A 14,188-nucleotide genomic window follows, 5' to 3' on the forward strand; every position below is an offset into this window, starting at 1 on the left:
AGTTATAGTCTTCTTGTTTGTTATGTTGACCTGGTTATCTCGTGTTGAGTTTATATGCTATTACGCAGTATGCAAAGTGGTCCAGAATTTTCAGATATTTGGCCGAATTACAATTTTTGGGGTAAGATTTTAATTATAATAGATGTTGGACAGCAGTAAAAATAACAAAGACCATACGTCATTTGTTCTTTTTCTGATAAAGACTTATCGATAAAGTTTATAAATTACTATACGTATGTTGTTAAATTTGCACATCTTGTATTTTAATGGGAATACTTAGTAAAAACACAGGCGTGATTTTCCATCGGCAAGTAAAAATCTTAAATTCTGCCAGTTGCGTGTAGTATGTGGAAGTATCTTTTGATGTGCTACTATCTAACGTTGATTTCTATGTTGTTGTCTGATCGATATTGCGTGTTTGCACGCAGTACATTTCTTATAACCGCTTCTTTTTTGGTTAATTTGGGGAAAGAACATTATTTCATGTGAATCTGCAGTGTATGACATGCATAATGGTCGTAGTTTATTTTCTTTAAATACATTTCTCGCACCGTTAAATCCTGTCAACACAATTCTCAATATCTGATACGCGCCACTGAACAATCACCGCAGAGTTTTAAATGTCCTCTCTATTGACATTCCCTACCTTTTTTATTTGAATAATTAAAATCTGTTATGAGTATTGATCTATGTAACTAGCAAAAGTGGTCTTGTTTAGAAACTAAATAAGGTAAGTAAACAATTTACAGTATATACATTAAGATTTGTTTGTGTCTTTTCGAATTTAAGACTGAATGACAAGTCTTCTTAACATACCGCCGTTCTTTCATAGTTATGTTCTCAGATCGGAATTTCAGCTGTTTGTGCATGTATATTCTCTAGTGATAAACATGTTTATCTGTTATATATCTGTATCTACAGGAATGGAAATATCTTACTCGGAAAAGTAAGCTGGATACGCGGTTGGTTAGGGTTGAAGACACTGAGGTGTTATGACTGTTGGGACTGTCCTGCCAATAAATGAGTTGGCGCATGCCCATATCAATTTCATGTTTCGTGCTTATTTTTAAAAACAAAAATGAGAAGGTACTAAGCATGAATATGGTAGAATTATTGATCATCATCGCGGAGAGTAATGTAGATTGGCCTGGCATTTATAAAGGTAACTAGATATAAACCACATAGAAGATGAAAGACAGTACATGTCAGGCGTTTTTCTTCTTCTTTTTTTCATACTTTTTTTGATGGATTTGTAGTAATTCTTAAAAAAATAAAATGCGTCTTCCGTCAAACACTTATAGCTATACAGTCGTGTCCACATATGATATTTTAAGAACAAAGAAAGCTAGCAATAAGAGATCAAGGTGCCACAATCGAATCAAAACGTGGATTCAGATTGTTCTAAATCTCCAATCATTGTGCATTAAAATATCATCTATTCATATATAGATTGACACCAGAAGTTAAGAGAAAGAAATTAAATAATATTAATTGATAGTCTTGCCCCATTGTGCTTTCCTCTTTTACGATTCAAGATTGTGGGAGGCTACTTTACAACCGTCAGAGAGAGGCACTTGTTTCAGAAATATGTTTTTTTTTCTGAGACAAGTGCCTTTGATTATCAGGCTAAAATCGATATAGCGCTCCCATGCATCTTATCTTAATCTAAAAGTTTATATATAGCAATATAAGATCGGTGACATTTTTATTCTTTTTTTCAGATGCAGTAACAAATGGGATGCAACTCTTCTCATCAAGAATCTTCCGCAAATTCAGGAAATCGGAGTTCTCTCTTAACCCCAGCTACTGTAACAAGTACTGACTCCTTTAGTTCAAAATCTGAACGTCGAGTTCAGTTTAACAAAGAAGTTCAGGTTGTTCGAAGCCCTGCAAACGTATCGTCAGTCAGATTTAGCATACCTGGAACTCCAACGCCAGAAGTAGAGGACGTTCGAAGACCTTACCCACCACAAAAGAAGAGGCGTGACCTGATACCCGACTCAACTGTATTTAAAAAGATCGATGAAAATGCATTGAAGGTAAGTGATGAATCCAGTAATACAGACTTTGACCACTGTGTTGTCGATCTTTCTTCGACTTATGGTTACTGATCGGAAAAGCCACGTGTTACTTGTTTCCCCAAAGTTTAAAACTCGCCAAGTGGAAAGGGATTAATATAAGTTGCAAAACTTGTTTCCCAATCCACTCTAAATAAATATGTTTAAACTAAAACTCGACTTTAATCAGGCACTATTTTTTTATTGAGAATATAACTTGCTACGGAAGACCATATGATGACCGAACAATCATATCATGGATGCAGAAATTATTGGACCGATAATGCATAAGAGACGTCCAAGACATGTCCGTAAAAAATCCTGTTCCTGATTTTGCTTACATTCAATACCAAATTTAAGACAAATATCAAAGGTATAGATAAATTGATAGATTGATGTTTAAGAAGCGTTCATTAGCAAACATTTCATGTATGTTTAGGACGGAAAATACTATGGGTAGGTCCTGTAACATAGGCCAAAGGTCCTAGAAATTTGGACTGCCACTGGATAAAGAAGTATGTATTATTGGATAAGGACAAACAGACCACGTATGGATCCCTCAAGTAATTGCAAGGATTCTTAACGTGCAATGCGCATGGCACTATCTCTACACGAGGCTTTAGAGGGCTAAAGCTCTCGAGGAAAAGACCCTTAGCAGGGTTAACAATTTTAGATATGCACCTACTCGGAGGGCCGATTTGGTATATTATTTGAGTGTAGTTAAAGATATTCCTACAATTGAAGAATGTTTGTTATTCTTGTTCCAGGAATATTTCTTTTTGTTGAAACGGAGTCTACGTTTAACGAATGGTTTCTTTCAACCTGAAATTTGTTTTAAAACTCTTGAAGGACTTAATTTCTACTAACTGTTCTGCCTCTTATATTTGTGAAAAGATATTGTTTGTAGGAATTAAATGTGATTAGATGAACTTTAAAAACAATTAAAATTTACGTAAAAACAGTAAAGGGACCAAAAGCCTTAATTGAAATACAGAAAAGGATACGTTTATAGAAAAAAGACCAGGAAAATAATGTTGCTTATGTTTACAACACATGCACTTTAAACATCCTATATATGAAATTTCTGAGTACTTTATAAACTTTTCAGGCTAATAGAAATATATTAACTTATATTTAATACATATATGAACTATTAAAGATCTTTAACCTAATAATGCCAGTTAAGCTCCTTATTATAGAAGGTTGATCCCTGGTAAATTACAATGGTAAGACATATATGGCATGCGCTAATTATAGAAATGAATAACTGCATGGAATAACCAGTAATAATTTGATTTTATTATTTTATTGGCTACTAATTTGTTTATTGGAAGAAACATATCTAGTAATGTTTCAACATAGAAACTAAGCGCAAAATAGATTTTATTTAGTTTCCATAGGAATACACATAGTCCCTAAAAATATTAAACTCTTGGATAGTACGGTTGGTCTTGCTAATAGAATTATAACCGACGAGGGATAATTTGTCAAGAACGGAACCGTTTAAACTATAGACGTTAAATTTCCCCGAGACAATGCAACACTCCCAAACCAAATCGCCACCGAGAAGTAACGAAGTGGAAGTAAATATTACTTTATAGGTGCACAGTCTCAATTTGACTGAATATGAGTATATGTTATACTGTGCATTTGAAAGGTAATTAGCTGTTTAGGTTAGTTTTAGTTGCTCTACTCTTAGCCGTAGAATTCGTTTTCCTCCGAAAATCCAATGTCCACTATAAAATACTTAATACATATACCTTCAATTATGTGTATTTTCCTCCATGACATTTAATGAAGGTTTTTTTTCTATTATTTACAATCTATAATAACCGAAAGAACATGGTTTGTTATTCTTTTTACCTTTTTGATTTATTTAGGAGGGGACATTCAATTAGAGAGAACGAGTTATCGTTCTTGAATTGAACAATGTGCAGAATACAATTTAATCCTTTATTTCTTTAGTAAAAATATTCGAGGCTAATTTTGTAGGAATTTCCAGTATAATGCAAAATACCAGTTTGTTCTATTTAACAGAAATTTTAGGAAGTTGTCTGCTAGTGTTTCTGCTTTGTTAGCAAACTAATCATGTATTTGAAGTTTGTTTTACTAAAATGTTATGATTTCATGGGAGAAATACATGTTATATGTTTTGCTGCGTGTTAAATGCCTCACTGTGACGATGAAGATCAGCAATACGAACGTCGTTCCTTTGCTTTTTGTGTGTTTTTTGTTGTTGTTGTACATCTACTGATTTTGTGTCATGGATAGACACCCCATATTTTTGTTTTTCTATTATATATCAATACTACGAAAATAATGCAAGTACATTTCAGTCCGACAATATATTTCTCTTGAATACTATGTTGTTAATGTATCAGCTTTCAATGGTGAATTTTCTCGGTAGTATGAAAACTTTATCAGAATTTTTTGAAATAAGTTCTTCGATCCGTTAATTCCATCATGTTAGAATACTGTTATGGCTTATGACATTTATTTTGACAGGCACCGAACTATAAAGAACCAACTGTTCTAAAACTTGCCCAGTATCTGAGACGAGAATGTTCCAGTGACTTGGAGAAGATCCGGGCGTTTTATATCTGGATAACTAACAATGTACAGTAAGTAATCCAATTTAAAGTTTGTATCAGCAAAAAAATAGTTCTGGTTAAGTAAAATGGAAGAAACAACAATGTGTACCTAGTACACGGATAGCCCATCTGCATTATCATTTTCTATGTTCATTGGACCGTGAAAGTGGGATAAAAACTCAAATTTGGCATGAACATTAGAAATATCATATCATAAGGATAAAATTGAGAATGGAAATGGGGAATGTGTCAAAGAGACAACAACCCGACCAAATAAAAAACAACAGCAGAGGGTCACCAACAGGTCTTCAATGTAGCGAGAAATTCTCGCACCCGGAGGCGTCCTTCAGCTGGCCCTTAAACAAATATATACTAGTCCAGTGATAATGAACGCCATACTAATTTCCAAATTGTACACAAGAAACTAAAATTAAAATAATGTATACTATAATGTATAACATGTATACTAAGTTTCAAGCTGATTGGACTTCAACTTCATCAAAAACTACCTCGACCAAAAACATTAAGGGGACAGACGAACGAACCGACGGGACAGATGAACGAACCGAAGGACGAACGAACGAAAAGACGAACGGACGCACATACCAGAAACATAATGCCCATCAATGGGACATTAAAAGATGTTAGGTAATCAAACAGGTATATTTTCAGTTGATACCTAGCAACTTCTGACAAACACCTACATATGTTTTAATTTGTATGAAATGTCGATATCTACAAAAGAATGCGATACAGCAACAAAATAACACGATGTAACAGGAACAGAGTTCAATAAAGCAGTTTAAAACATTTTAAATATGAAGCTCTAGACAATGTGAGAATAAACGCAAAATTTTCCTTACACAACAAATATCAAATCCCAATTTTAAAATATAAAGACGACAACATCAATTCCCTTCTTGGTTAGTTGCACCAAGATGTAACATAAATGCAATTGATTTGTTTCAGCTACGATACAGAGTCCCACTTTAGTGGAAGGAGTCGACCAGTGGATGCATTGACTGTAATGAAATGTAAGGTGTCAGTATGTGAAGGCTATGCCAATCTGTTCGCAGAACTCTGCAAGTAAGTCTGATTAAATTTCATGTTCCTCGTCATTTGCCTCAAATTCTTCTTAAAACGCTGTATTCAAATAATTTCGAACAGTTCTATAGATTAGAATGTTGGTTTTCTCGGTTGAATGGATTAATACTAGTATTTTTTTGGCCCTTTATAGCTTGATGTTCAGTGTGAGCCAACTTGAAGGCTCCGTGTTGAAGACCGTACCTTGACCTATAACGGTTTACTTTTATAGATTGTGACTTAGATGGAGAGTTGTCTCATTGGCACTTCTACCACATCTTCCAATATCTATTATATCTATTAGATTAGAAAGAAGTCAATAATCAATATAAAGGTTGTAACGGTTGTGATAATAAGTATTGAATTGTAGTCTATGATTACCTTCCTCTACTATTCTACAAAACACAAAATAAACTGTATGCTATTTGCATCTAATTATTACATCTAATATCTTGTTGTATTTAAATAGTATGTTTAAACTAAAGAAGACTTAAGAACTCCATATTTGAGGCGAGTTAGCAAAATATTATTTAATCTATCCATTTAATATAACATATGCTTTTCAATATTTGATATGTTTGTTACAGAAAACAATACTTAAAGATTTCACTGGCTGTAAGCTTATTAAAGATAAGCATTTGAAAAGTGTATTTTGCATATATGAGCTGCATTAAGATGCAAAAGGAATTGTGTTTTGTCTTTTACCTTATACATTATGTGTACTCCTATATATTGCATTTCATTAAAAATTTTATTTCAGCTGTTCAAACATACATGCCAAAATAATTCCTGGATTTGCCAAAGGCTTTGGACATACTCCAGCAAAGAGATTTAATTATAGGGGATCGATTAATCACACATGGAATGCTGTGTATGTCGATGACGAATGGCATTTCATGGAGTGTACATGGGGAGCGGGATATATCGATAAGAATAAGAGATTTGTTTGGCGCTATAATGAAAACTACTTTTTACCGGACCCAGAAACCATGATATTTACTCACTTCCCATATTTTGACCCAGAAGTGGATGAAAGCAAATTATGGCAGCTGCTTCCGAAATCAATTGATCTGAAAACATTCAATTTGAACATAAAACCAACAAATAAATCTTTAGAATGGGGTATCGAGTATGAAAGTCACAAGTCTGCTGTGATTGACTGTGCCAAGGAATTAGTTGTAAAATTCAAAACAGATCTAGTCAAATTATGTGACACGTCAGTATATTTAATGGATATTGATGGTAATATGCTGCAACATCATGCTATTGTATTGAACGGTCCATATGACAATGCGTTCAAGGCTATCATTCGTCCACCAAAAGTTGGCGGCTACAGCGTCAAATTATTCGCAACTACATCTCCAGACAACAAAGTACTCAGTCTGATTAATGAATATTTTGTACGGTGTCGAGAAATAGAGCGGCGACTTGATCCTTATCCAGAGTACTATGGGTATTATGGCCCGGTACATGGATATCTCGACTTTGGAATTAGTAAAGGTGCCGACATACGACCATTCTATGAAGTACATGACGGGTTCATTGACCTTTTAATTCCAGTCGATTACGACGTCGATGTTACAGCAAGACTGACATATTCACATGGAGAAATACCGAACATGGACGATTTTGTTATGATACAAGCAATTCCAAAATCAATGGTAGTGAATGTTAAATTTCCTAAAAGTGGATACTATAAACTTACACTGTCTTTCAAAAATGATAAGGGAAATTACAGGGAGGCTATCAATTGTTTGATCAACTGCATACGTCCGTCCAAACCTTGTTATCCATATCCTAAGACTCTGCGCCATGCTAGAGAATTAAAATGCCACTTAATTCAGCCTCTCAGCCAAATCTTGCCATGTAATAAGAACATAACAATAAAGATAACATGTGAAAATATGATTGCCGTGATGGTAAGAAAGCACAAATTCAAACGAATTGGCAAACAATATTGGGATTTCACATTTGAAACGCCAAATATGGGTGAAAGGATTGTTATCTATGGACTAGACGAGGAAGATCACAGAATGCCATTGTATGAATTCATAACTGCTTGAGTTTATTGGTCGCTTAGCTATTCTAAATGGCATCATATTGTGATCATTTAACGGGTTCGGAATTAACATGGTGTTTCAAAAGTGCATGCTGACTTGTTCTTTAGTAGGCACCAACCTTTCCTTTACATGAACAATAAAATAATTTAAAAGAGTTTTCCACAGAAAAACAAATCATGAGTTGCTTAAACTGTTTTCTTTTCATGTCAAATAGTTATATTTTTTTACGAAAATTTATAGAAATGAATACATACTGAGTACCATTCGATTGCCAATGAGACAACTTTCTACCAAAGACAGTCTGTTCACATTATTATTAATATAAAACTACATTTATTTAAACATGAGAAATAACACCAACGGGCAAATGTTCAAAAACCTACACCTGGATTCTACTTTGTACTGTTTTCTTACAGCGAAGCTCGGGGCGTGTTTGTCAGTATCCTACAAAAGATACACATCGATAATCTATAGAACAAATGTGTTTAATCCTTTAACAATTTACGAAAAACAAACATGACATACATGAACCAATGACAACCACCACTACAGATAGAGCATACATTTTCCTAATGATTAGATCTAATGGGCCTACTGTCAATTCTCATAAAAACTGTGATGATAGAAGTTATCAAACATTGGTAACCAAAGTCATTCAACAATGAGCAAAAACCATGCCGCATAGTAAGCTATAAAAGGGCCCGAATGACAAATTAAAGAAAATAAATTGAGAAAATAAATGGCCTGGTTTATTTCCAAAAACCGTAAACGAAAAACAAATAAGATGTAACCGTTGAAACGACAATCACTGTATTACAGACAAACTTTGGGCAGGCACATAGAGAATGTGACGAGGTTTAACATGTTTTTTGGACCAAATACTTCCCGCAATCTAGGACAGTTGTGTAACAGTAGAATATAAGAACAAACAATGAAGATCAGATGAAAAAAGCTCAACTCATCGGTTAGATACAAAGCACAAAAACATGGAATTTATACATCCCCATACAAAAGTTCAAAGCCCAACGCAAGTACTTTAGTAATAAACATTTCAATATAAACAAAAAGACGTGGCATGATTGCCAATGAGACAACTCTTCATCTAAGTCAAAATGTATAAAAGTTAACAATCGTTGGTCTAAGATCGACCTTCAACACGGAGACTTGGCTGACACTGATTTTTAAGCTATAAATGATCCGAAAATGACTAGTGTAAAGCAATTCAACAGGAAAACCATCGGTGTAATGTATATAAAAACGTGAAACTCCTATGAACCCCGAAAACCACTGAACAACAGGCTTCTGATTTAGGACAGGTGCATATAAACTAACCGACGAAAGTAGTATAACATCACAACAGAACAAGACACAAAATCAGTTTTTAATTAAAACTGTCTATTATAGTTTTTGATATATTGGGCAAATACATGAAATAAATTAAAAAATAGTATGTTAAGGGTAATAACACACCGCATTGAAGTAAGTCCATTATTCATAGTTCATTATGCAATATTCAATAATGAATAATGAAATAGTTCACTATTCACTATTCAATGTTAAAAAATGAATAATGAAATAGTTTATGTTTCATTATTCAACTTAAAGCGGTGAATAGTGAAATAAAAATAAAAAAAAATAACTGTGACACTTTAGCTATATCCTGAGCCGCAATGACCATTAGAGAATTTACGGAGGACCTAAATGCCAAAATACGCGTTAAAATGAAGAAATAGTCAATTTTGAATAATGAAATGGTTATTTTGAATAATGGAATGGACTGCTAGGACCCTTTAGCCCCTAATTATATATAAACCTTATACCTCATTCGAAATCTGATTAAGAGAGTAACAAAAGATATATAGTCGATATGTTCCGCAACGCATATTAGATGAGTAAAGAAGGACCTAAACATCGAAATACGCGTGAACATTAAGAAATAGATGATTTTGAATAATGGAATGGACTGCTGCAACCCGTCAGCCCTCAATCAAGGCAATGTATACACCAAATTAAAGCTTATTGACAGAGGAATAAACTGAGTATAAACAATATGAGCCGCAATGACCATTAGAGGGGTTACGGAGGACCTAAATGCCAAAATATGCGTAAAAATCAAGAAAAAGGTTAAGCCAATTTTGAATAATGAAATGGATATTTTGTATGGATTCGTCTGATAATGTTGGTGAAAATAGAAAGAAGGTTGAATTTGATGTTTTGACCATTTATGCCACAGCTAGAATTTTTTTACCTTTTACGACTTTCAACTTATAAGGTAATAAATGCATTTAACCCATTTGTTTTATTTTGGGCCATGGTGACCATGTATGTTGACTGACTTGGGATCATTCACCCCAAGTTTGTTTGAACTCTGTTCGGTAGTTTAAGATGTGAAGATCTCAGTCTGAAAAAGTTTACGACTGACACCGGAGAACAAACCACGACGGATGGAAAATAATGACAAAGCTCATATGACCTTCAGAGGTTGAAGTCATAAAACTTTGCTCAGTGTTCGGAGCACAAAAAAAAAAAATGCTCGAAACATGAAATTCAGCATTTTGATTGGTTGATTTTGGAGTAAAAAGTTTTATGAATTCAATGCCAGGCCGTTTGAGCTCAAAATGGCAGCTGACCACAATTGAGTGTTAAAGAAGATAACCGTGCTCCTTATAAATGTGGGTGCTACAAAAAGATGAATTTTCTGACCCTGCTATAACTTCATCGCAATACTGAAACCATCGTTGTCCAGTTGTGTGTCATTATTGTCTTATTTCGACACGAATCACATCAAATACTAGTAACCAATATCGGTTTATCGTCATATCGTCTATTACAACAAAGTAAGTAAGTAAGTAAAACTTTATTTGGATTCGGCATATTGACAAACAATACAAACATAAGCTCTAATGAGCTTTTCATCGAATCTAAATGTCAAATGTTGACTTTCAGGGCGAAAACATTTTTAATTTATGGTTTATTTGACTGACACTGAAATCTACAAATCCATTTATTATGTAGTTTCTGTGCGTTCATAACAGATATGATTGTGCATGCTATTTTGTCCGAATGTAAATCTTACCAAATATATGAAAACAACTGATGGCCCAGAAAAAATATAAAGCTTGCACAGTAAACACGATTTTTAATGTTCGGTTAAGACATGAATTCTGTATTCAAGCTGTCTATAAAAGTGGCTTGGGCTTCCTAGATTTTTTTTATAATTTGTCAAAATGTAGTTTTTATTATGCTTATTTCAAAAACATAATAAAAAGTATGGGTCATCGGACTTTCTTTCATGCTACAGGTTGTGTCAAATTGTCAGTTTTTTCTATAGGTTATGAATGGAACACCCAATTTTGTATGATTATAAGAAAACTACACGGCATAGAATTTTAAGACACAAATGTGAGAATAACTCTCACAAAAAAAAAAGAAGAGGTTTATTGCTACATTTTGAAATAGCTTAATTCATAACGCTTTCTACTATAAAAGATACCGTATCTCAATTATCTCCCCGGCCTAATGTTGCAAAGTAGAATAAAATGAACTTCAATCAAGAATATACGGTGTTTTTTTTTTAAATACACATGAACTACAAACTAATCTCAAAATTTTCACATTTCATGAAAGTTCTAGACCAATTGTTATATGCTACCTCAAAATCCAAGATGGAGGAAAACACTTGAGCCACCTTAATAAATGTCAAAACTTCAACTAAACTTTTTCTACAAAACACGGAACTTAAACAGGAAATTTAATACTCGGGAGTGACTTTTATATTATTCGCGCCTTAAATCGGAAGGTTTCTAGACTTGTCGATTTGATTTTTGTTTGTTTACATTTGTACATAGTAATAATAATTACATATGATTTCAAATACTTCCTGCAAACTTTCAGGACATGTTGTAAGAACATGTCTCACTGACAGGACTCAATTCTTTTCAATCTTTTCAAGTAGAACCGCTCAAAACAAAGTCTCAAGTTTTTCCGTCAACAACAAAACTTTTGTTCGAATCAAAACAAAATACAAGACCAAGATGACAGATGAGTGGTTGAAGATTGGGACCTATTCAGTTTTTCCATGGTCGATTTCAGGAGTAGAAACGTGTGTTGTCATTAAAACCAATGGCCCCACACTCACATTCGATTTGGGATATTCATGTAGAAGCAGTGTGTCCAGCAATTTAGTCTTCTTCAGGTATAGTATATACTGTACAATAATTACATTAAATGTATGTTTCATTGTAATACTTTATTCTGATTGGCTAAATGCACATCACATGTTATTCCTTAAAACAATTGCATCACTCAATAAAACTTTTCATTCATGATAACACGTGGTCCCACAATGAAGTGCATAGCGGGTGAATTAAAATAAAAATATATATAAAATTTGTGTTTTTATGATCATAGCTAAAAAATGTAATTATAAGTATTGAATGCTTCTTTTTGTAACTTCATAGGAGGGGGAGGACAGGGGGGTACCCTTCTCCCTTCTCCCATCCCTCTTCTCCTTTCTCCTACCCCCATTCTCCTTTCTCCCACTGGAATAAAACATCTCCTTTTGAGATATTTTTTCTTGAAATATTAGATCATTTTTTAAAACGAGAGATATTTTATTTTTTCTCCTTTCTCCCAGCCTTCCTCTCCTTTCTCCTACCCCCTTTCTCCTTTCTCCCACCCCCTTTCTCCTTTCTCCCACCCCCTTTCTCCTTTCTCCTACCCCCTTTCTCCCTGTCCTCCCCCTCTCATAGGGTTGTAAAAGCGTTGACTGTGCGCACATTTTTAGAATGAAGTACGGAAAATGTACTTCGGTCGACGCTTTTACACGCCAATGAAGTTACAAAAAGAATCATTCAATTCTTAATTGATATTTACATTTTGTATGTCTGTAACATGAGTATATATATGCATTAAACTTAATTAAATTCAGGGAGCTCCACTTTTTCAAAGCAGACAATTTAAAGAGATCAATATGTTGATGTCATTTTCAACCATATATTAAGGCTGAGACTACTATAATTAATTCGTTACTCAAATGGAACAACTTTTTGTATAGTATAATAGTCCCAGTACAAACTAATTAATGACAATTAAGAATGAATACTTGTATCTTCCACATTAAGAGCAAAGATTTCCTTTTTGATTTTCACATTAGTAAAACTTGTAAAGTTGTTGGGTTCAGATCATTGGATTTGATCTTTCATGTCATTGTATATTTTTCATGATCAATAGATTTGTGTCACTGGAAGAGTATATGATATATACATGTACATCATGTAAATGACTCCATTAGCTAAAAGGTTGGCAGCAAGTTTCTAACTCAATGGCACCAAAGCAGCTGAAAAAAACCCAAATTGAAAATATGTGTTTACTGTTGCCAACTGAAGAGTGACAATCAAATATATGTCAGCATAAGTACATGTATTAATTATGTATAAATATAGATGTACCTATGTACATAATCAGTAAGTATAGATGTTTCTGTGATCAAAGGTGCAAATATTACAATATAAGATGAACTGGGTATGAGGGAAAAAAAAATCACTAATATTCATCCAATGCCCAAATAACCAGAAATTATGGTAGTGTTCTCAGTTCTTATAGTTATCATTTGGTAAGTACAAGAAAATCAACAAAAATGAAAATTTTGGTATATGATATACATAAGATATCATATTTGTATAAATTGAAAACTATGTTCAAACCTATGATTGCGTTGGATAAAAACCGCAATTTTTATACGTGTGCATGTAAAACAAATTTCGCTGTAGAAGGGTCTAAATACAGCACAAACAACATTTTCCAAAAGACCAAAAAAGTGAAAAAGTATATTTAAACAAAACGCATTTGACTAACAGGTCGAACAACTGATGTTCTTTAACCCATACATGTATATATCTTAAATGATAACATTAAACTGAAAGTTTGTTGCAAACTGTAGTGTAGATTTCTTAAAATGTATTTGCCTAAAATAAAACTTAATGTTTCAATTGTTTGTGACGAAAGGGAAAGTTCCAACAAAAGCAACATAATTCCAAATTTTAAACTAATAACTAGAAGTCTTGTGCAATTAAATTTCAATATTGAATAGACTACATATCCAATTAATATTTGACAAAACTTCAGTATTGACTATAATTATATATATTCCAATTTGTTTATGTCTACATACATGACATACAAGAGGAATAATCATGTTTAAAAAAACCAGAACCCATGGCCATGATTTTTATTAGACAAGTAAGTTAAAAGTTATTTAATTTTCCTTCAACTTAAATAAGTTTAAAATGATTGAGAGTTGCACTACGTCTACATGAATGACTAATGAAATGATAGCAGCAAATTTATTTAATAAGGTTATAGATATGGTCAATTTCTTTTAGATTTTTTTCCCATT

At 33.4% G+C, this 14,188-nt stretch overlaps 1 protein-coding gene across 3 annotated transcripts in view; it reads left to right on the forward strand.

The window, feature by feature from the left end:
• The window catches only part of LOC139517492 (kyphoscoliosis peptidase-like), a 9,415-nt gene extending 1,450 nt beyond the window's left edge, over window positions 1-7,965 (forward strand). Inside the window, exons 1-5 of one of the 3 annotated variants that reach the window (XM_071308630.1) lie at window positions 600-730; window positions 1,722-2,039; window positions 4,563-4,678; window positions 5,618-5,734; window positions 6,492-7,965. In XM_071308630.1, coding sequence (XP_071164731.1) covers window positions 1,734-2,039; window positions 4,563-4,678; window positions 5,618-5,734; window positions 6,492-7,794 — 1,842 coding nt within the window. In that variant the 5' untranslated portion in view covers window positions 600-730; window positions 1,722-1,733 and the 3' untranslated portion in view covers window positions 7,795-7,965. Of the gene's footprint in view, window positions 1-599; window positions 731-1,721; window positions 2,040-3,256; window positions 3,284-4,562; window positions 4,679-5,617; window positions 5,735-6,491 lie in introns of those variants that run through there. The other 2 variants (XM_071308633.1, XM_071308631.1) reach the window with 2 other exon arrangements.
• Window positions 7,966-14,188: the final 6,223 nt, after the last annotated feature.

This window comes from Mytilus edulis, chromosome 3 (genome assembly GCF_963676685.1).
Source record: "Mytilus edulis chromosome 3, xbMytEdul2.2, whole genome shotgun sequence".
NCBI lineage: Eukaryota > Metazoa > Mollusca > Bivalvia > Mytilida > Mytilidae > Mytilus > Mytilus edulis.